Genomic DNA, 22,907 nt, shown 5'->3' with positions numbered 1-22,907 from the left:
ACTGACACTTTCTGCTAATAGACTGTTAGAAGAATTTACATTCCTCTTACTGTGCACAACTCAGTTACCATCTTCTACACCACTTCATAGCGCCCCCTGGTGATTACACAGTAAAAGCACAGCATGTTCATCATTTACTTTGATACAATCTCAATAATACCTTTATTAGACTTTTACATTTTTATACACATATGCATACAAATATACAGGGCGGAACATGTGGCAAGTCCATAAACAGTTCTATGTAAATCTGCACCATCATATTCAGATTATATTTGTCCAAATACACATTCTGGTTTCAGCAGAGAACATTAAATGCATCCCATTAATGCAACAAGAAAGAGCATCATGATAAAGTGTTTACAGAAAATCATATGACAACTTTGACTTGATGAGACAACAGCAGCACAGACGCCTGAGTACCTGATTTACTGGATGACAAACATTCACAGGTATGTTTTACAGATTTGAAGAATAGTCTCAAAAATGTAGGTGGTCTCTGAACTTTATTTCCAGCTTGAAGGTGACTGAACGGTGCTTGACTCGCTGATTGGTGCAGCTCTGGGTTTCTTCCCAAACAGCTGCATTCTTAGATGTAGGTATGCATGCAACAAACAGTTGAATTTGAACTGAAATCTCCATCAGAGCCAGATTTCCTCGCTGCTTGTGCTGTTCACCTTATAGATGTAGCCCACCATTGGATACCTGGCAAAACCTGGAAGCACCACAGAAAAAAAGTTTAAAAAAGAAAACAACAAAACACATAAATAAGCCAAGACTCCAGGTATAAATAGTTAAAAAAACAGCAGAGGTTCAGAGGGCATTTTGTTGACCTCTTGCTGCGTAGGCTAAAGACAGATCTTCCTCCTCTTCCTCTTTCTTTTCCTCTCCCACACTGTTCTGCTGGGCGGCTTCTCGAGCTATAAGAAGGGCATGCAGAGAGAGACACAGAAAAACAAAAACATGCGTTAGTAGTTTGAAGAAATGATTTCATGTAGAAAACAGTGACTATACAATGAATGTTGTTTATTTTGCAGTGTATTGTGCATTATATTATATTTATAGCTACAGATAAAATTCAAACTTTTATATTTATGTCATGCTGATCTATGAAATACATGCACATACACTTGAAAGTGGGAAAGCTGTATGGAGATCTGTCAGTGTTTAAGTGTGTGCTAAAGTGTGCTAGCTGGTTAGTCCACTACGAGGAAAGTATGTACATGTAAATAACTCAATAAATTGCCAGACTTGGTTTCTGCTGCCTTGTACAGTCATATATTAATTGTTATATTCACTGTACTTTTAGTTATGTAAAAGTTAGGTTATCTAAAATTTATGTGCATGTGATCTAAGTCACATACAGAATTTCATGAGCTGAACTAACATGTGCAGTACCATGCAAAATGAATCATATCTCCACAAATTTCAATGTATATCATTGGGACCAACACAAGCTGATACATAATTGTGACACATGCTTTGTTTCCTCTTCAGTAAAAATGTAAAAAGTGTCTTTGTATTTAGGTTCCCTGCGTTAACACTTTGTGGAACATTTTTCTCTTACAATTGATATCTGTCTCTGCAGTTACACATTATTCCTTAGGAAGAGTCACACTGAACCTATTTCTATCTATTTAAACCACTCTTTTTTCCCAGGAAGGTGTAACAATACAGACAATAATAACTTATAACCTCTAGCCAAATGGGCCTTTTCAAAATATGTTTGAACATTCTTGCGCTGGAGGAAGCTCTTACCTTTCCTCAGAGTGCTGAGGTCATGGAGCTGCATGTTGGAAGGCAGAGACATGTTCTCTCTGGGAATGTTGGTCTTATCTGCTCTGTCTGTCTTCAGGTTTGCTGATTCACTGCGGGGATAACATGGGGAGGTGTCAAACTTGAATCAGAGGTGTTATCGATCTCCTGGGTGGACGTACTTTTCTTAAGAGCAGAAAAATATGCTTTCATCAGTGTTCCCTTCCATTGAGCTAATGGAGGAAGACATGACATGGCATAAAGGTGAGCCAAAATATAGAGACATAGACAGTGGCAAAAGGCCAGATGTCCTTAGTGTAACACAAGGAGACTGGTGAGACTGCAGTTACATTTTATTATAAATAATGTTGGGTATAAAGTATACTTATTATAGAACATTACTTAATACACATGTTTTTAAGAAGTATGTGCAATGTGTGTGAAAAGTGAAATTATGTTGAGACGCTAACAGAATCAAGACAAAATTTTATAAATATAGATTAAGCTCTTTTCTTGCTAACCCAAAATCCTTTTACCTTTTCTTGGTCATCAGAATCTCCACTGGTTCATCTATAACAAAACACAGAGAAAATGGATGATCACGTGCTGCACCTCACTCAAAGCTCCATGCCACAAACATTTTCCTGCTCAAAAAATACACAGGCATACATTATTCTCACCAATAATCTTGCTTTTGTTTTTTTGCATAAGGCAGAGAACAATTAAACTGAGGATGAGGAGGGCCATGAAGGCCATGGCTCCTCCAGTCACGATACCCAGCATGGGAACCTCGACACGAGACTGCAGGAACTCTGGAGGGCAGAGGAGAGGAATTTAAAGGAAAGTTTTAGAGAACGTTTTGCAATACAGCTACTGTCTACTAGCTAACAAAAATAGTTTTACCACAATTAGTGTCAGAAGGGTCTAAAACAAATAATGAGAGTTTAAGATATCCCAGAATGAAGACATATTTAAATACATTTAGAGAAGCTTAAATGACAAGGATTTCCTGAGATGATTTTCTACGTAATCAGACTGTTACACCTGATTCTGGAACCCTTATGGAGAGCTCGTATTGTGCTGCCTAAGGGAACACACACATGTAATCTGAAACCTGGGGTTTTCTACAATTACACTAAGTTAAAGGGTTTTACGAATCGCCAAAAACCTCGGCTCTGAGCATGGCTAAATGGACTTTATCACTGCAGTAGTATCATTGGAAGAAGATGCTGTGCAGTTTAATTCAGCTACTTTATCAAGGAATTCAAGGTATATATTATATTTCAAACAATTAGTTCTGCCAGACTGGGTCAGAAATTATTATTATTGAGTTACCAGAGCATTTGCCAAAAGTCCCATTTGGGAACTGAAATAGTTATTTTCATTTTCTTATATAAATGTATATAAATAATAAACCTTTGAAGCAATTTTTTGTATGGATGAATACATTTGTAGAAAGGATGCACCCCAAATAATCAAATGGTTGGTTATTTATGAAAGAATCACATCCTAAATCACACACTAGTGGCACAAATGAGAAAATTGTGGCATTAGAAATGCAACAAAATGAATGGACAAAAGTCTTTTCTTTCATGGAAACAATCACTAACCTGCCAATGTGAGGTTGCTCTGAGCCATTCCCACACTGTTGGTGGCATTCACCGTTAAGTTCCCTGACAGACTGCTCAGTGTGACCCTCAGCGTGTGATTGGTCAGCCACGGATAGCTCCGTGAATCCAGGATGAGGAAGTCCGAGGTATTGGCCACCAGCTGGCCCGACTGGTCTACGAAGGTGATGGTGGCAGGAGGGTTAGAGCGCACCAAGGCGAACAGGACCAGGGAGAGGCCGGGGTCTGAGGTTTCACTGTAGTGAGCGTTGACCCTGAGGATTTCTGGCTGGACTGGGGCACAGAGGAGAGGAATGGCTTGACAATGTCAACTGAAACAGACTTTTAATCCATGAGATATTTAACAATGACTCACATTGGACATTGAGAGTGACCGTTGCATTGTAGCTTTGTCCTGTCCTGGGGTTTGATGCGACACACACCAGCTCCTTGTCCCACTTTCTGGCCCGCAAAGAGAAGGTACTGTTGTGATTGGTCCCCGGTCTTAAGACCTCAGAATCCTTTTGTGACGTCATCACCAGACGGCCTCGGTTTGGCGATGGCTCCTTCTGCTGTTCTCCGTTGAGGTACCAGGTCAGTAACGGGGGCGCTCGAGGATCCCAGCTGTCTGATTGGCAGTTGAACCTGTGAGTCATGTTCTCCTGAAGTGTCACAGCCGCTTGCTGCCGCCCATCAATTTTAAGAGCGGGTTCAATAGCACCTGAGGTACAACACAACAAAATATTATAGCAGAACCAAGTATAGTGAATGGAAATATTAACGCTTTAGACTCCTAAAATGTTAAAGGGTAATTTGGACCTGTGTTAGACAGTAGTAAAAGATATCAATATTGTTTCATTACAGACTCATTATTTTCTAAGAGGAGCTTTTAGTTGAACTATGAACACTTTTCTTTCTGTCTGAAATACCTTATAAACACCTTGCTGTCAGATTGGCAAATAGATTACAGTAAAGGTATCAGGAAGCTCCAAATTAATATAACTTCGAGAGGTGAGCTTCACATGATTATCAATTAGAACTACTAACGTCAGAAATTCCTGTTGGAATTGAAAATAAATGCAGAAACGCAGTCCCGGAGCTGACTATGAATTTTTATGGATACCAAAGTGTCAAATGTTAGGTATTTTGTACACCTAAAGCTTGGCCCAAACTAGGTCATCAAAATATTAATAAAACCATTCTCTTTTTCTGACTGTCAGCATTCTCACTGCACAAAAGGACTGTGATTTTTAACGGGATTCATTATTTGCTTGTGTGCAGTTTAAAGTGTTTGTGTTGGAGTGTGTGCTACCTGTCCAGGACAAGGCCAGTGTATTGAAGAACACAACAGCAGAGCCTGATGTCCATGTCCTCAGCCACACACTCTCCATCCTGGCCGAACCGCCACACACTCAAATGCATCTACCTGCTTAGACAAGGATTTACATTACTCTTAGAGTGAGGAAAGCAATTCATATAAATCAAATCACAACAGTGCAGTGACAAATGTTACACAAGTTACACTTTGGTATCCAAGCAAAGGGCATTGAGTACAAATGGAATCTAAAATTTTCAGATTTTTATTTGTTAAATAAATAAACAACAATAATAATAATAATAATAATAATAATAATAATAACAGAATTCTCAAAGTATGTATTGTTTTAGTTCCACTTCATAACTTGTGGTTGTAATTAGGGCTGCAATTAAAGATTATTTTAGTAATAAAATATCATGTCAATTAATCTGACAATGAATCAGCCCAACTTAATCAGTTTTAAAAATTGGCTGATTTTGCAGATTTTTTATTTAACCGCTTAAGGATTTTTTTTAAAACCGCTAAGCATTTTTTTTAAAAACATGCAAATTAAAAATATATACATATTCTTTTTTAAATAAGAAAATAACACTGCATTTCGATAAAATGCAGTTATAGAGCGTTCCTTTGTTGTACGCTGGATCACTTTCAGCAAAGGATGCATCTGCAGCTAAAAAGAAACACTTCTATCATCAACATGTGAAAAGCTCAGATCTTCCTGCTTAACTTACTTCAATACTTGATGTACTGCTTGACTTGAATTACATCAATACGGTGTAGGGCTGATCTGTTGATTTTGTTTAAGATCAATCCATTAATAATTGGATAGCAAAAGGTGCTTAGATTCTTTTTGTTTCTTTACAGAATTTGAACCAGGTGAAGCTAAAACTATGTTAGTTGAGAAGTTTTGGATAGAACATATTTACAAGAAAGAAAGTTTATATATATATATATATTTATTCTTTGTACACTTTAACTTAATTTCTACTCTTGAGTGTGTTGATATTTCAGTAAATAGCCTTTATTAGGAGTCTATATACTCCAGTTAACAATTAATTGATTACTAAATTAGTTGGCAATTATTTCAATGATCGATTCACAACAATTAACCCAATTAATCGCTTCAGGACTAGCTGTAACATGACAAAATTTGGTAAAGTTCAAGAGCTATTAATATCTTTGCAGTGTGCTACACATTAAGATGAGGGCTTGGGTAAATAAGTGGGTATAAATCTCTAATAGACAAATAGGTTCTGAAAGGAAACATGCCTCAAAGAAGAAACACACCTTCTGAAAATAAGATCACAATGTATTAAAGACAATAGCAAAGCCAACACAGGTCTGTCCTCACAGTGACATGGCTCTGTTCAATAATTCACTGCCTTTGTAGCTTTGATCTGCAGAGTACTCTTCCATCACTGCAAAACCAAACATCCTCATGCCGGCTTAGATCAATACACACACACACACATCTACAGTAAAAGGGGGCAGAGCTAGCGGTCTCCAGAGCTGGCGTGCTGTGTGGGGTCATGTGATCTGTAGGAGTAATAGCAGAAACTGAGCTGTTAAAGATGCACACATAATCTGCATAATCAATACAGTGATCACCAGGAATAATCCACTAATACGAGTGCAAGACAGGAGCTGACAGCTCTCTGCGCTGTGGGTAAGGATGCTTAATGCTTTGAGCTGACAGTCGGGGGTAGAGGAGGGATACACACATCAGTTCACACCTGCACACACAAATACACCGAGACACAAACAGTCGGGGTGCACACACAAAAAAAACCCGCCTTGTGCAACAAACAGACGTTACTACCTTTGTCGTTGGTGCAGATCCCGTCTGGATTCAGTCCACCGGAGCTCCATGTCAGAGGAGAAGGAGAGGAGGCAGAGGGAAATATGGTGATGACAGCAGAGGGATGAGAAGCAGCCCTTCCTGACTCACTTGCTCTCCCATCTGCGTACGCTCATACTATTACACACACACGCACACACATTTGGCTCTCTGCAAGATACGGCAACCTCCAGCAGCAGCTTTCACTGGCTGATGCAGGCAGTTGTGTTGTCGCCACTTTGAGGTAGAGAGGAGAGAGAGAACTGGGAAACAGAAAGCAGAAGGAAGGAAAACAAGCAAAGGATATACAAAGAGAGGAAGGATAGGAAGATGTGAGAGAGGGACAACAACTGGTGTGGAGGAGGATAGGGAGGTGAGAGAAATGAGCTTCATGCACAGGATCAGTTTGAAACTGTCAGAAAATATTTGGTGTGGATACTAAGCTGTCAGCTCTAAAGGTTTCCCATAAATCTTATAATTCATCGCTCCAAACATACACCAGCTGAATAGTGTGGTCACGCCATGATGGGCACTTATACAGAACATGATTCACCTGGTCTGAGCTCAGCTAATTCAGACTGAAAAGCCTCTGCAGTGCAGCTGTACAGACCAGAGCAGCAGCATGCAGAGCAACGCTACACAAGCAGAAAGCTGTGGCTTAAAGGAAAAACCATTCAAAACTAATCAATGGAGACTGGTTTTTCACATTTTCTCAAGCTGCAAATGAAAGTTTAATGTGATTTAATGTGACAGAGCTGCAAAGTGTGATGCTTAATTGCACATTCAAGTTAAAATGCCTCCAGAAGTTGCAGAGAAAGAGACTCCACTTGTGCCTAATATAATCTGTTAAAATTCAGATGTTTTGCAAAGAATGTCAGAGACCAAGAGAGAAAAAATAAAGCATCAAAAAGACCAAGAAACCCAGCAGGTCAGGTAAAAAGTTGTGGAGAAGTTCAAAGAAGAGCTAGGTGAAAACCCCAACCTTTGGTTCAGTGCATCATCTGGATGAAAAGACTATAAAGGGCTGCAAACTTACCAAAACGTGACGACCATCTAGAATGACAAAAGGAGGTAAAAGGACCTTGTTAACTCTGGAGGAGATGCAGAAATCCACAGTTTGGATGAAAGAATCTGCCAACAGAACAAGTATGAATCACAAATCTGGCTTTTAAGAAAGAGTGGTATAAGAAAAGCCTTAAGAAGTCTAATTTAAAACTGGCCACAAACCATGTTGGGGACAAAAACCATGTGAAAGACACCGATCTGGTCAAACGAGAGCAAAATATAACCATCAAGCCAAATATATTGATCAATGTTCCAGTTATTATAAATCAAAAGCAACTCTTAAGCAGGTGGGGGTTTTGCCTTAATTTAAAGGAACTCAGTATTTCGGCTGTTTCGCAGTTTTATGGACGTTTGTTCCAGATTAGTGGAGCATAAAAACTGAATACTGCCTTTCCATATTTGGTTCTGGGGATGCAGAACAGATTAAAACCTGAGTGATCTGGAAGGTTGATACAACAGATCCTTAATGAATTTTGGTGCCAGGCAGTTTAGTAGGAGGAAGAGAACTATTGTTGAAGGAAAGCCATGGGAAATCCTGTCTGCTTTAGTTATTTATGTACAAAAATTGATCTCAGTTTGGTTGCTTGGATACATGTGGTCTCAACACAATTAATATAATATTGGACACTTAGGAACTGACAGGCTAAACACTATGTTTTTATAAACTGCAAAAGAGGAGACTGCAAGTAAGAATAAAAAATACCCCACACACATCAACACTTTTAAATTATTTATTTATATATATTTATTTATTCATCTCAGTTTGGTTGATATTCTTTTGAACCATTGTTGTTGCACTTTAGTATTTTTGTACCCAACAGAAATGAACAGAAACAAAGACAACAGGGGGGAAAAAAAATCATAAAATGAACTGATAGAAAAACAAATGAATCTAAGGAAAATGGGGAGGAGCAGAGAGAGTCGGCTTGCAGGGATGGAGAGAAAGGACGACAGTCGGCGTCGACAGAGTTAAAAAAAAAAGAGGTGGAGAGAACAATGGTCAGTCTGATCAGGCTGAATGTGTCTATGCGAGGCAGCTTGCTTCATAATTCTCTGCAGTCTTTTAAATTCCCATAAGTGGTCCCTTCTGCCATGCATCTGCTCCCACCTCCACACACACACCCCCACACGCACACACACACCCAACACAGGCCACAACACAGGCCAGTCACAACATTAAATCAGATGTGAAGTTCCTGGTTGGATTCTTTTGCTGCCATGCTGTCAGAACCGTGCTCCAGTATTCAGATAAAACGCTCCTTTCTCTTCCAGACCTCCTTTGGTTTGGCGTAAACAGAGGAAGAAAAAAACGAGGACAGATATGAAAGAGAAACAGAGCTGAAGTGAACACTGAATCTGTAATGGCAGAGCTCCTATGAGATGAGAGCCCTCCCTTTGTTTTAGAGGACAAACCAATCACAATGGGTCCTTTTGGGCGAGCTTTGGTTAAAAACAAGCCGATTGGACAGAAGCAGCTCTCTCAGGCGATTATAGCATACAGTATGTCAACCGTGCAGCCAGTTACTAGGATATCTGACCTGTACAAACATGAGTGGAGATTTGTTTTCTCTAAAGCAGTCTCTTTGATGGTCAAACTTTGTTTCCATGTTCAATATATTGGGAGGACAGAGTGAGCTCAGACATATAAAAAAAATAAAGGATAACGGTGAAGGTATCATTCATTGATGATGGTCCCCAATGTGCTGCAGCTTGAATTTGACCGAACTTCAGAGTCATGTCTGAATACAATCTTGGATTTACTGTAGAAGACTTCAGATGACTCCTGAAATTATTCCCTTTCACAGTTCGCTGGCGTCCTCCAACGACAGGAACCTTTAATGGTTCACGAGACGCAGCTCTCACCTCCCGTCCTCGCTTCTGGTTTAGGGTTGAACAAACCGGTGCAGGAACCAAGTAACATGAATAAAAGGGAAAGAAAAATATACAGACGGGTAACTGAAGCTGTAGTTTTCCTCTGTGGTTGTAGCAAAATTAGCTCAGAAAGAAGGGCCGAGTCCATAAGGCGCCATCTTGTCAGAAGTCAGTGTAGTCGAGGATGGTGGGAGGATCACAGCAGGAAGGGGCGGTGGGGAGAAGTAGGTTTATCTGTCTCCAGGCTTGGGATGTTTAGGATGATATGTCAGCTATTTTACAAGTTATTCCCTTGTTTATTTGTCTTTTTTATTTTAAGAGTCTCTGTAGCACCCAAACCAACCCAGACAAAGCCCCAAGCCTGACCCTGTATAGCCCGCCACGACGACCCTGGTAACAGAAAACAGGCCCAACATCAACTAGAATGACAGTCACAACAACATCGATTGAAATGATACCTTAAAAAGCAACATAAAATAATTGCTCTTCTCTTATTCAAGTGTCTCAATATAATAATATTAAAATAATAACAATCGCTTTTTACGACAGACAGAGCAGAGCCCTCTTCTCTGTCCTCTTTTGGATAGAAATCTCAAGATTCATAAAGCAAAGAAAATAAAAAATAAAAACAGAAAGGAAAACATATTAAAAGACTCCAAAAATACAAACAATAAACAATACCAATAAAAATAAAAAATAAAAGCTTCCCCAACGACATCAAAAAACTAAATAAAATGGAAGAAAAAATATGATTTGATACAGAAACTGTAATAGCGTTCTATACATGGCATCACTGTACAAGGAAAGGAGGAAATGTCTGGTAAAACTACCCACAATGCAATACAACAGTCACTGACATGGTGGGAGAGGAGGATGAGAACATAGAGGTGGGGGGGTGTTATAGAGATGGAGAAGGTAGGGAAAAGGAGAGGGGTGAGGGGGTAAAAAGCAGGTGAAGCATGAAGGAGAGGACAGGAAGCCCAGAGGGACAGAATGAACCGAAAGTGCAGAATTAAGTCAAAGAACTTTGTTGTCCTCCTCGCAACACATAACTATTCTCCTTTAATAATAATAATAATTCATATAATAAACATCCTTTACAGAAAAACATGAGTAACCATATTGACCATAATGCCTACATTAACTGTAAAATGAGTCTTAAAATAATAATAATAATAATAAAAAAAAACAAACAAAAAAACAAAACAGAATGCCTGAAAAGAAAGAAGAACAGAGCTGTTTTTGTCCTGTGCGATTTCGAAGCGCTCCGCCGCTGGATGGAGCGGTTTTTGGTGCCCATTCAGAGCCCGGCCTAAAACACCTGAAAGGGGCCTTCGTTGCTAAGGTTTCAGCCCCGACGTTCCTCGCCCCGTTGCCTTCGCCTTGCTCATATGCACACAAACACACACACTCACTCCGAATGGGAATACTTTGGGTTTGTGGCAGCAGTGTGTGTGTTTGATTGTGTCGCTGTGTAAATGCACTGGCCAGTCAGGCACGTAATGAATGTATGCCGTTACAGTTGCCGGGGGTGGGGGGGTGAAGGAAGAACGGAGGTTCGGGTCAGAGCTGCAGGTGAGCTTGAAGCGGGCCGGGTTGCCGATCGGAGGAGGTGAGCTCGGCGAGTCGAAAGGGAGGGGGCTGGGGGGGTGGAGAGTGAGACCTCCAGCTACCCAAGATGAGAGGTGAGAAGAGGAGACGACCTGCAACAGAACAATGCTGGATGTCTGTGTAGAAAATGCTGGCACTTTGACCTTTGAACCCCAAGGACCCCACCTTTGGCCCAACCCACCCACTCCCTCCCTCCGAAGGGACAGATGGAAACAGACAGATGGACATAGAGCGCCCCCTGCTTGAACAGACAGCGGTGGTTTGGCGTGATGCTGCTCAACTCAAGTCAACAACTCAGGGTGGCTGATATGGACGACGCACACAGGGCTCCTACGGGAAGACAGAGGGACAAAAGACAGAAGCTTTCATTGAAAATTCCACCTTAAATTGAAGGAAACATGTGCAGCTGAAATCATGGAGTTTTGACAGGAATAATAAGGAGCTGCACTGATTATTCACTCCAGCTCCAAAACTCTGTTTTTACGTTACAATCAAACTCCTGTGGTGTGTTTTATTTGGATATTCAATAAGAGGCAGGAAAAAGGAAACAGTTTTCAGTTTGTACCCCTGATAAAAACTGATGTATTTTAACTGATGTATTCATCTTCAGCCCTGTTTACTCCAATACCCATAGATTCCATGCCTCTATTAATATGTCTAATAGCCATATGTAATTCAATATGTAACCTGTATGGCAAATTGAAAGTTGTTAGAAATCAATTTCGGTATGTTAACTATCATTTAAGTACGGAAGAGGATTAGGGCCACCGAAAAAAAAAAAAAAAAGAATTCTGAGATTAAAGTCAGAATTCTTTTTTTTTTCGGTGGCCCTAATCCTCTTCCGTATTTAAGGAGCAGAACCAATTATGGAAGAAGGTTCCCTGGTCAAATGAGAGACAAGTTAAACTTTTGTCCCCGTCGCCATGGTGAAACACAGAGGTGACATCATCATACTGTGGAGAGGCCTGACAGTGACAGGGAAGCTGGTCAGAGTTGTAAAAAAAAATGCTGTGAAGGACTTGAGGCTAACACTACACTGAACTACACACACAGTCAGTTGTAGCTGCAGCAAAAGGTGGTGTTTCAGAAAATTAACTTGTTAAGGATCAAAACAACTTAGATTGATTTGAAAAGCTTGTCGGTTTTCTTTTAACTCCACAACTGTTTGCTACATTAGTGTGAGAAGCCCACACTAATGTGACAAAATTGAAACATTTAAAGTGTTTGAATCAGGAAAAATAAAAAATAACAAAGGCTAGAGCAGCCAGGGACAAGGGTGTAAAATAGGATTCTTGTTCAAAAGGCTGGAGGCTTTTGGTGCGAATTTCATTTTGAAAGGTTCAACAACACACTACTCACAAATATTGTTTTTCTATTACTATGTACACATACCTGTGCTAGACCCCAGCCTGCTCCATGCTGTACTGCAGATCTGGGGGTTTGTAGCTGAGGAGCATGTCACTGGTGCAGGACGATGGGTAACAGGCTGCAGCATGGAGCTCCCCTTCTACATCGCAAACTGGGAGGGGAAAAAAAACAGCTAATTTACTGGGTTTGTCAAAAAAATTGAACATCTGCACAACGCTAGAGGTGTTTGCTCCTCTACCGACCTGACTCCTCTCGCTGGTGAAGCTGCTGGCTTCCAGTCAGAGACGTCTGGCTGAGAATGTCGGACATGCGAGCCGAGCTGAGCGCCTTTCCTGCCAAGAGGCTCATACCAGACATGGGATCTACCTGATCCTGAGCAGAAAGAGGGAATGACAGATACAGAAGCAGAAAGATAATTTAACATGTTTTTCTTATATAGATAAGACAAAAATAATCCATCACAATTGGTGTGGAAAACTAGAAAGGCTAAGGATTTGCTTCCATTGGATTTAATAAGAGAGAAGGTGGCAAACAGATGAGAAACAACAATGACGTAAAGGTGATTCTGTGAGCTATTAGCAGAAAATACAGTCAGAGAGACAAAACGGCAGCAACTTTCTTAGCGAGCAAAGAAGTTCTGATTATGTTCCACTCTTTTCACTAATGATACATATAAAGTCTGATTCAATTTGCATATTTAATTTCTTCCTCCCGGCCATTCTTCAGTAAAGTTGGCTCGATGAGAGATTTATAAAGAAGATGAGCCGCAAACAGTCGGACGTGCACCACAGCACTTCTAACGAACCACACAGAGGGAGACTGTTCCTGCCAACTTATTTACATGACATCACTCGCGAATCATGAATCCCTTTGATAATTCTCTCAGCGTAAGTGAGAAAATAATATGTATGCAGCACTAATTAAATTATGATCTGCTAAAAAAAACACATCTTATCCAACAACAAAAAAACCCACATCATTATTTGACCCTCCTAAAACAAGATTAAAAACTATTTGCTGTCAGGAGCTGCAGATATGGAGAAATTTGCTGGTAAATATTTGAATCAAATAAATCCCTCTTTTACTGCAGTAGCATAATCTCATACTGAAAATCTAAGAGAGATCCTACTATTAATTTTAGTGCATTTTGAGAAATAATGGTGCCAAGAATTTTGCCATCTGTGGTTTACCGTTTTCTTCAATAAAACATCTCTTCAAAAGAAAGGTAAGAGGAGCATTTCTCTTATTGAAATTTCACTTTTTTTAGGTTATTGTACGGTAGAAGACCAATGATGCTACAGGCCTGTTTCTCTTCCACAATAAATTTTAAATGAAATCCATGTAGATTCTGTCTACAAGGACCCCACCTAAATGGGTTGCCAAAGGGCTTTTTAATAGAATAATAAAAAAATAAAAAAATATGGAAAATCAACTCATAAATCAACCTTCTTCCATGCCCATCACAGTCTCCAGAACTAAATCCTACAGTTCTCTTTTGGTGAGCTGAAGAGAGGAATCAGGAGGATCTGGATGGGTTGTGTGAAGAAAAATTAAAAGATCCAAACTTTGATATCTGAACTAGATACTATGTAGACCAAAATACTTGGTAATTTTTTTTTGCTGTTACAGTAAAAGTGAAAGGACAAAACTAAGTGACAGTAAATGGAGTCCTAATAGGGGTTGTAAAAAGATTGGCAGCAGGGGTGCTTACGAATTTTAAATATTTTTTCATAACACTGCATAAATCTGTATAAGAGGCTACAGTTTCAAAAAATGCTTCAGTGTAACATTATGCATCTTAAAATAGAAGCACATTTATTTTAAGAGGTTTTGGACATCTTTACCAAAGGAACAAACAAATTGGTTTGTTTCCTATGCAACCGGAGGAATCTGAGCGGACTTTTACTCACGTAGGCATCGTCACAAGTCTGAATGGTGTGGTGACGCTGAAGCTGCCCTCTAGATCTATAGACTTCGCTTTGGGGGCCTCGCTGATAGTTCAGCCCGTTGTGATCAGGCACTTCCATGGCCTGTCCTTGGGGCCGGCACTCTACATGCTCAGACTCTAAAACAGAAGAGTTCATATGAAGACATTTTGACACAAAAGTGAAAACTGCCGCTCGTTTAAGAGTTGAATTGTTGATTGAACAGATGTCGCTTTTGAAGAACCAGTCTGACCTCTTGAAGCAGGAGGACTCCTTATGTAAGCACCGTGCCTGTGTGTAGGGGAGTTGTAAGGTGGGGTGCCACCTCGGGGGGGGCCCAGGAGCTCATGCGGGTCTCCTGCTTTAGCCAGCAAGCCTTCATGAGGGTGGTGGTATCCAGCAGGGGCCTCGTCCTCTTCCATGCTCTCCGAGTGTGGTAAACTGGGACATGGTGCCTGCGTCACGTGCTGCGGCTGCTGTTGAACCTCTGGGGGCTGTATTTGGAGGAGATGGTGGTAATGTTGACCCCCTGAGGCAGGCTGAGCCACGGGGGGCTCCAGGGTGTCTCCCGGGCTCAGCTGGCGGAGGAGCAGCATTTCTCCAAACTCCTGTGCTGCACCGCTGGGTGGGGTTTGGGGCGCAGGGCACTGCCGGAGGTTTTGTCTCTTCAGGAGGGCAGCCAAGTCCTGCGGGGGCAACCTGGGATCCGCGTGGCCCGTCAGAGAATGCCGAGGAGACAGGAGGCCCTGCAGGGTGGGAGTGACGTGCTGCTGCGGGGGGCGGTAGTCCAAAGGAGTCGGGGAGAGCAGGGCCTGCTGTAGTGTGGAGGGGGTCCCGTAGCTGCCGGTCCCCACAGCCTGGTAGCCCTCCAGGCCAGGGACTTTCAGGGAGGCAGCCTGCAGGTAGGGGTTGTAGGAGCCAACGACTCCGGAGGCGCCCCGAGAGGCAGCGTCGCCGGAGAAGAGGTGTGGATTGAAATGGGCCTGGTCGTAGGCGGAGGTGAAACGGCCGAGGCTGCGGCTGAACAGGAAGGAAGGAACAGGAAGGTTAGCGACAAACAACATCTTCCAGTTTTCACACAGAATGGACACAAGGCATGGGCCAGGATCACATTCTCATCGGTTTTTATTTTTAGATTTATTTAGTTTCAGTTTATTTTTAATTTCCCTTTGTGGATCAATAAAGTATTTTTGAATTTGGATTTTACATAAAAATACCCCAGTTTTACCATATTAACACAATATGATTTAATTGATTTATTTAAAAAATAATATATTGAATGTTGCTGAAAAAATATCTAATACTGATAATTATCAGCAATCAACAGGAGCTTGGCTCAACTTTTATTTGGCAGACTTGGACTATTTTGCATCCTTTGGTAATCATGCCCCAGTGCAGCTGTGGCTATAATCCATTCAAATGCCATAATCAGCATTTGAATGGTTGCGTGAATGAGAATGACTCATTTCATATAAAGCGTTTTTGAGTGACCTGAAAAGTGATAAATCAGTGCAAACAAAAATGACAGGTGGGGATCCTTTTGAACCACTTTTATTTAGCATCTACAGGCTCTCCTTAGCCCAGATTATGCTCCACTACATCTCTTAATATCTCTTTATATTTCTGTGTTACCATCTCACCACAGACCACTGCAGTGACTGAAGCTGTGTGCGCAGAATATTCACTTTAGTACATTTGATTGTCAGATGTGAGCCACGTCTCATCCTCAGTTTCCAAGTCAACTCAATGAAAACCTTGTAACTTTTCAAACGAACTGTGGGCGCCATTTACTGTTTTACTTTTTAAAAGTCAAAAACTGTTTAATCACTTCATGTCTTAATTTATTAGTTTGTTTTAAATTTTAATTTAAATGACTTTTTTTTCTTTGAATTCACTCTGTATTTAATTTTCTCTGCTCCATTTTTCTTTAAAGCACCTTCAATTACCCAATGTAAGAATGATGCTATTGTTTTCCATTGTAGCCATTTGCTTTGATATGGCATTAAACACTGGAAGCATTAAAGCTGATAATAGCTAGTTAACTGGTCGGGTGTGTACCAGATTTTAGTTCAGACAAAATCTGTCTTTCATGTGAATAAGAGAAAAGTGAAGTAGGCTTCTTTCAGCCAGTTGATTGGCAGTGTGCAGCGCTGTGATGCTCTCTGCTCCATGGCAGGAGGAAACTCACATTGGTGCATTCTCTGGCATTTCTTTAATAGGTTTTTGAACCATAGCACAGTATGACAAAAAAATTTAACACCTTAGAAGAATATCTGTTTAAGACCTTGATTTACCTTGAGATTTGCAACTGGCCCATGCCTAGTGGAAACCTTTTACAATAATCTACAAAACGTCAACACACACAACCTAGCAAACACTTCAGTCTGGCCAGAGTACAAGTTTTCACTGAGGAGTGTAAAAACAAAGCAAACATTTTAACTGGTTAATACAGTCTCTCAGTGAAGACAGTCCTGCCAATAATAGAGAGTTTAAGGAGCTCACAAGGTAACTGATCTAATCCACTGGTTAGGTCGCACTCATATCTGAACACTCACCCAGACACACTGATGTGGAGAGTTAGTTGATGATCTCTCAGCAATCAATGATGATGAAGATTTACATGCATTTTTTTAAAATGGTAACAAACATGATGCCCATTCTCACATACACACATCTTAAAACCTCTGAGAAACATGATGGATACTTCAAATGTTAAAATCCAAGTATTAAAAAAACAGTAACTGTGTCCACAATGTCAATAACCAAGAAAAAAAAATTCATTAAATTCATAAAAGAACAGAGTAATTACAATTTTTTAACAATCAGATCTGTCTCAAAGAAAATAAAAAAAACTGTAAGGCTGCAGAAGAAGACACTGTAACAGTCCATTGGGTAATGTTGGTAGCCACCAGGGGGCGCGCTGACTGGCTGTTCAGAGGGGTCACCTGTGCGTCTCGGCGTTGTCTGCACTGAGCTGCTTCCCGAGGACTCTGTGTCCACCCGGTGTGGACAGGAAACTGCCTGGTCTCTGTGCCCCTCCTCCCAGCTCCACATCCTGCACCTGAATGGTCACCTGCAGCAGCAGCAGAGAGTGAGGCCTCCCGGCACATTGGATTCAACCTTCAGTGACTGGTTTAGCTGTTGGTAGATACCTGCTGCTGTTGCGGTACGCCCGGTGCCAGTGGGACGGCAGGGCGGCCGGGTGCTGTCTGCGAATTGGCTGGGAGAGTGACTCGAGGCAGGCCTGTAGGGGGCGGGCTGCCACTTTGTCCCTGGTACAGCGCTGGAGCACCGTGTTGGTACTGCACCGATGACTGAGCCCCTGAGAGAGAACGCAATCGGTGAGAATAAAAGCACCGTGTGAGCGCATCTGACATTGTCAGTAAGAGTAAAAATTAGATTTTAGCGCAAGGACTCCTAAAATCTTAAAACTATACAACAAGTTCATGAGGCAACATGAGCTCTCTTTGGGTGAAAGATATTAAAAATATAATTTGACAGCTGATTTTATTTTATTTTAAGTGTCCAATTCTTTTCTATTCTACTATATGTATGGCGTACTTTAAACGTATTTTTTGATATGAGATATATGGATTCAACTAGTGCAAATTAAAGTGCAGATATCTTGAAAGGAAATAATGAATAGGCAAAATTAAGTGACATCTAGAACTGTAATTTTAACTTGTCAGAATTTCTTCTAAGATATACCTAAATAAATTAGAGATATCTTAAACATAGATGGTTTTTCTATTTCAGATATCTTGAATTAACATTCTGACTAGAATAACATTACTGATATAGTCAATAATTATTCTGTCTAGTCAAAACATCCCAGATTTTCATAGAACTTTGAAATTTCAATGAGAAAGGACATCCAAAATCCTGCAGGCAACTGTTTGGTCAGTTCTAAAAAAGCAGAATTTTGGCAAGTCATAGTTACATCTGTGATATCTTGAATTGTGTTTATGAATGTCAGACCCTTCAAATGATGAATGTATTTGAATATATCTTGAGCTGTTCTTCATACTAGTCAGAATGTGAATGCAGATACCTTAAATAACCATTCAGGATTGTCAAATGTAGTTGTGTCCAGTCAAAACCTAATTTTAGATATCAGGAATGTAATTACGAATAGTCAGATGGAACTGAAGCAATTTTATGTTAAAATGGCCTGCCGTATGCAAAGAGACAAACACTCAGTGAAGGAGCCACCTGTGACCTAAGATTAACATCTTTACAGCTACCTTACAGTACTGCTGCTAAACCATCATGAATAAATTACCAATTAACAGTAAAGAAAAGTGAAACCAGCAGCCTCTGCCATGTTATATATGAACACTCAGCAAATACAAAGAGAGGAAAGTACGTACTGTAAATTACATTTAGCCAAATGACTCCTGATTTCGTTCTGTTACTTTTGACTATTTCTTTAAAAAGCAGCTGAGCAGAATGGGCTTTCCACAGAGTGCTTCCAAATATCAAATATCTTTTTTCCTTAATTTCAAGACAGAACTAAGCAGGGAAAGTGGTGCAAATGGAGATAAAGAAAACTTTAAATTTTTTTGGGTATTATTTCAAGAAGACAAAATATACCCAGGGCATGTTCAAGAAGAACTTTTGATTATCTGAGATATTTGTTTCCCCACTTAATGTAACAGAATGTTCTTGTGAAGACTGGCATCATAGCGCTGGAATATAATTTCAACATTGCCATAAGAGGTTATTACATTAACATCTGGTGTTTTTTTGTCTGTTTTCGCAGTTTGAAAATTTTATTAAGTAAGCAAAAACTTTGCCTTCATGCCTCATGCATTACTAATGATAATGTGAAGAATTACCACACGAAAATGTTTATATAAGGACAATAAAAACAAAAAGTAGTAAAGCGGACCTCTTTAAAACCTTGATGCATCCCACCTCATTTTAATCCTACTTCTAATTAATGTTTTAAAAAACAAACAGAATGTAATTACCTAAAGGGTAATTACCCATTAATAGATGTGCGGCTAAAATATAACAGGACAGTTAAAGCGGAGCAGTGGAATGTTAAATCAGCCAGCCCTCTGGTTCTTGTAAGTGATCTGCAGTGATCACAGCATTTCTGCTTAGTCACTGCACCTACACCAAATTTTTGTGTCGAAACCAAAAAAAAAAAGAAAGAGCACCATTACTAACCATGCCCTTGCATTAGGCCTGCAGAGCCAGGCGGAGAACTCTGATTGGGCTGTCTGAAGAGGTGGTTGCTGGGATGAGTTGGCGGAGGGCTGGAGGGCTGGATGTGCAACCTGAAGGAGGACGGGCCAGAGAGAGATAGCAGTGATGTAACACTTCAGTCGATATTGCTGCACCACAGCATCATTGTTCACCATTCAATAGCTGATGAGTAATGTGTGTTTGTTCACCTCTGGAGCTGGTGGGTTAAGTGGCTGGGCTGGCTCTCTCCATGGCCTAAAGACAGACCCTGTTGGCAAAATGCAAAACAAAACATGTCACCTACATAGTATCTTACAGTGAGTTACATTTTGGTTTTTATGACCACACTTTCTGTCCTTTTTATCCAAGCAACAAATGGGACTTCAATTAGATTTTTCAAAAGTGTTTTCGATTTGCTGTTCGCCCAAAAAAGCAACATAGTCGACAAATTCCTACATTCGAATATTAAATTCTGCAGCTCCTCCAAAGCTAAAGGTACTACTAATGGTGTCAGGTTAGCTGTTGTGTCCTACCTTTCTATTTTAAGATGATGAATTGAACAGGGCTGAGTGTTCAAAGCTAGGAATATGGCTTCATATTCTAACCCTGCTTCAAAAAGTCATAACTTTAAAAAACAGTTTGGTGAATTCAATGTAGGGCTGGAACATGGTTAAATAATTTATGATATAAAGGTTATCTATCAGTTGATAGATAATTCTTGATTCTTTTTTTCTTTTAAGTATTTGAAATACTGCCAAACTGGTGTGACCTCTTTTTATTATTTTTAAACTTTTCTGAAGTGGTGAAACCAGAAACTGCTGCTGCGCTAGTTACTCAACAGGTTGTTGCTAGGTAACCAAAGAGTGAGTAAGTTGATGCTTATCTGGCCGTGAAAAAGCTACGTATATATAAATACATACAAAATTTAAATAAAATTATTGAATATTCTATTGATATTGATTACTTATATGTATAGATTACTGATTCATTACCCAACTCTAATTCAATGCTCCAGTGTCTGTTGGTTTGTCACCTAAAATTTCAATATGTTTAAATGTCTGATAATAACATATAAAAAAAAACACAGACTGTATTAGGCTTCATGTCTTCTGAAATTATACGTAAAAATCTCCACTATCAAACAAAAGCCATCTGTTTATAGTGCTGACAACATGAGTTGACCTCAGTCAGTGGGAAATTGTTTGAAGTATTCCCCCACGGGGCTTTTGGTTTTATTGCTGCATCTTGGTATACTTTGTGAACTCAATCAGAATATTTAATGTGATCAACAGGTACCTGGATTTGCTGGTGAAGGATTTGTTGCTCTTGCTGGTACAGGATGTGCTGCTGCTGGGTGTGCTCAAGGAAGCGTTCATCCTGCTGGGCAGCATACTTCTTCTGGAGCTGCTCACACTCCTATTTCATACGCAGACATGAGAAATATTTTATATTAATACCAGAACAGACAGTACAGATTCCAGAAAGGTTTGCCGCCACCTTGATGAACCATTGCCAGACTGGCTTGAAGGATTGTGATTGTATGTAGATTTTGGAAAGTTTTTAAAGGCAGCACCACTTTTTAATCTGCAATGTTAATCGAAATGTGGTAAAAGTCACTACTGTGGACTCAAACTAAATTCATATCTGGATCTTGATACTTTAAACTACGGTTTATGTGCGTGAAAACAGTCTTCTGTAAGGTCTTAACCTGACTCTGCCCTACAATCTGCATATGGAGCACATGACCCTCTAGTTGGCTAGAGGAGGAGTTAACATAACTACCGTATGTCCTCTAGCCTATTAACCCCTGGGACACTTAAGTAATGATAATCCCAGCACATCAGTACAGGCCAAAGATGGCACACCTGCTGCTACCATGATGATTATCCCTTTCCCTGCCTACTTCCCTGAGATGTAATCCTACTGCGGGCTCACTGCGGATGATGTAATGTCTCAGAAAGCAGCTTGTGGGTTTTCCCAGGTCAGAGCCTCGGCCTGATCTAATCTTTTCCAAATACTGCTGAGTGTCACATTCCCAATAAGGCCACAAGAGTGAGCGGAGCAGAGAAAAGAACAAAAATATCAAACAGGAGCAATCCTGTTAGATAAATGGCCTCTGTAAATTACAAAGGTTCTTTGTTTATATGCTGTGCTGGGACAACATGATCCTGTTCCATTCCTACCATTAACCGGAGTCCGAGCCTCAGCATATCTTACCTACAACTCCTCATGATGTGTGTGGAATGTGGAAATTACTGATTTTACAAACAGTTTGTTTTTAAAGGGGCAGTAAATAAAATGATACCATTTTATTTCACTATCAAGTACCTATAACTTTGAGTTGTTATAAAAATGCTGTGCATTTCAAACATGTCTTGATGTCTTGAAACTGGGCCTCTGCCCCTTTAAGAAGCTCCTAATCTTTCCAACACTTTGCCTTCATCATGTCATCAGAATAATGTTCCTCATTATGACGTTTATGATGTTCCTAGGAATGTTATACTGAGAAGTAGCTCATATGTTGAGCTCAGCAGATGCGCAGCTCCAACACGTGTTAGCTATTTGCTGCTGTCACTAGTCTGGAGGAGTCGCTGCACAGAGGTGCTTGGAGACCGCAGACCAGACGAGAAGTTGCGTCTCAAAGGCGCCACTCGGTACCCCTAAACATTTTGCACATATGAATGGTTGCCATGGGAAATTCAACGATTTCTCAAACATACATGAAAGAATCAATGCAACACTCTAAGTACAATTTTTAAAAAGGAAATAATATTATAACATGACGCAAAGCTCCCAAAAAATTTCTTACACAATACTGCCTCCTTAAAAAGCCTAAAGTAAAGAATATTTATGCTTCAGATGAGACGTATGACATGAAAAAAATAAATCGGAACTCAACAAAAATAATGTCATTTTATAATAAACAGTGATGTTGAGAAAAATGAAGATTCACTAGTTTGGTAAATTCAGTTTGACCCCCACCTCCTCTCACCAAATCAAGTGACGCACCTGCTTGAGCTGCTTAATGAGGCTGCTGTTCTCCAGGTGAGCCTTGAAAGCCTGGATGGAAGCGGCGCCATCAGAGAAGCGTCTGACAGGAGAGAAGCGCTCCATGGGGAGGTGGAGGGTGTTACAGTCTTTATAGGTGGATCTGAAAAAAGGTGGGAGCCGCAGGGAGCACACACACAAACAGGTGTACGCATATACACACATACACACACACATCCACGTAAAAGGTGACACGACATGACACATAACACAGGCACAGTGACACACACGGACACACACAGTCAGAGACACAGAAACACACAAGTAAGATCTTCCAACCTTTGCTTCCAGTTGTCATAATGCAGTAA

The 22,907-nt window shown here is 40.3% G+C and overlaps 2 protein-coding genes across 5 annotated transcripts in view; both read right to left on the bottom strand.

The window, feature by feature from the left end:
- Positions 1 to 126: 126 nt before the first annotated feature.
- On the bottom strand, positions 127 to 7,008 carry tmem25 (transmembrane protein 25). 2 transcript variants are annotated; one of them, XM_032590368.1, is made up of 9 exons: positions 6,500 to 7,008; positions 4,675 to 4,791; positions 3,739 to 4,083; positions 3,366 to 3,656; positions 2,436 to 2,567; positions 2,292 to 2,325; positions 1,759 to 1,868; positions 834 to 920; positions 127 to 715 (listed from the first exon to the last, which is right to left on the bottom strand). In XM_032590368.1, exons 2-9 carry the CDS (start codon positions 4,751 to 4,753, stop codon positions 642 to 644), a joined length of 1,152 nt encoding a protein of 383 aa, XP_032446259.1. In that variant the 5' UTR covers positions 4,754 to 4,791; positions 6,500 to 7,008; the 3' UTR covers positions 127 to 641. The 2 variants fall into 2 exon arrangements, with proteins under 2 accessions (XP_032446259.1, XP_032446257.1); XM_032590366.1 differs by having other exon boundaries at positions 4,675 to 4,788.
- A 1,291-nt stretch (positions 7,009 to 8,299) lies between these two features.
- The window catches only part of sik3 (SIK family kinase 3), a 42,993-nt gene continuing 28,385 nt past the window's right edge, over positions 8,300 to 22,907 (bottom strand). For all 3 annotated transcript variants that reach the window (XM_032590363.1, XM_032590365.1, XM_032590364.1), the window contains 11 exons: positions 22,561 to 22,702; positions 20,848 to 20,967; positions 19,761 to 19,819; positions 19,534 to 19,643; positions 17,511 to 17,680; positions 17,304 to 17,431; positions 14,612 to 15,378; positions 14,344 to 14,498; positions 12,676 to 12,805; positions 12,458 to 12,584; positions 8,300 to 11,395 (listed from right to left, as the gene is read on the bottom strand). In XM_032590363.1, the coding sequence (XP_032446254.1) occupies positions 12,463 to 12,584; positions 12,676 to 12,805; positions 14,344 to 14,498; positions 14,612 to 15,378; positions 17,304 to 17,431; positions 17,511 to 17,680; positions 19,534 to 19,643; positions 19,761 to 19,819; positions 20,848 to 20,967; positions 22,561 to 22,702 (1,903 nt within the window). In that variant the 3' untranslated portion in view covers positions 8,300 to 11,395; positions 12,458 to 12,462. The remainder of the gene's footprint in view (positions 11,396 to 12,457; positions 12,585 to 12,675; positions 12,806 to 14,343; positions 14,499 to 14,611; positions 15,379 to 17,303; positions 17,432 to 17,510; positions 17,681 to 19,533; positions 19,644 to 19,760; positions 19,820 to 20,847; positions 20,968 to 22,560; positions 22,703 to 22,907) is intronic.

The sequence above is a fragment of the Xiphophorus hellerii genome, chromosome 18 (assembly GCF_003331165.1).
Source record: "Xiphophorus hellerii strain 12219 chromosome 18, Xiphophorus_hellerii-4.1, whole genome shotgun sequence".
In the NCBI taxonomy this organism is placed as follows: domain Eukaryota; kingdom Metazoa; phylum Chordata; class Actinopteri; order Cyprinodontiformes; family Poeciliidae; genus Xiphophorus; species Xiphophorus hellerii.
This window is presented reverse-complemented; position numbering and strand designations above follow the sequence as displayed.

Bases quoted from the DNA above. Each gene is read 5' to 3' on its own strand.
- tmem25 (XM_032590368.1), bottom strand. From the start codon at position 4,753: ATGGAGAGTGTGTGGCTGAGGACATGGACATCAGGCTCTGCTGTTGTG. The intron at 3,657-3,738 runs GTGAGTCATTGT...TCTGTGCCCCAG, and splicing joins GGTCACTCTCAATGTCCAAT to TCCAGCCAGAAATCCTCAGG. The intron at 716-833 runs GTCAACAAAATG...TGGTGCTTCCAG, and splicing joins TTTAGCCTACGCAGCAAGAG to GTTTTGCCAGGTATCCAATG.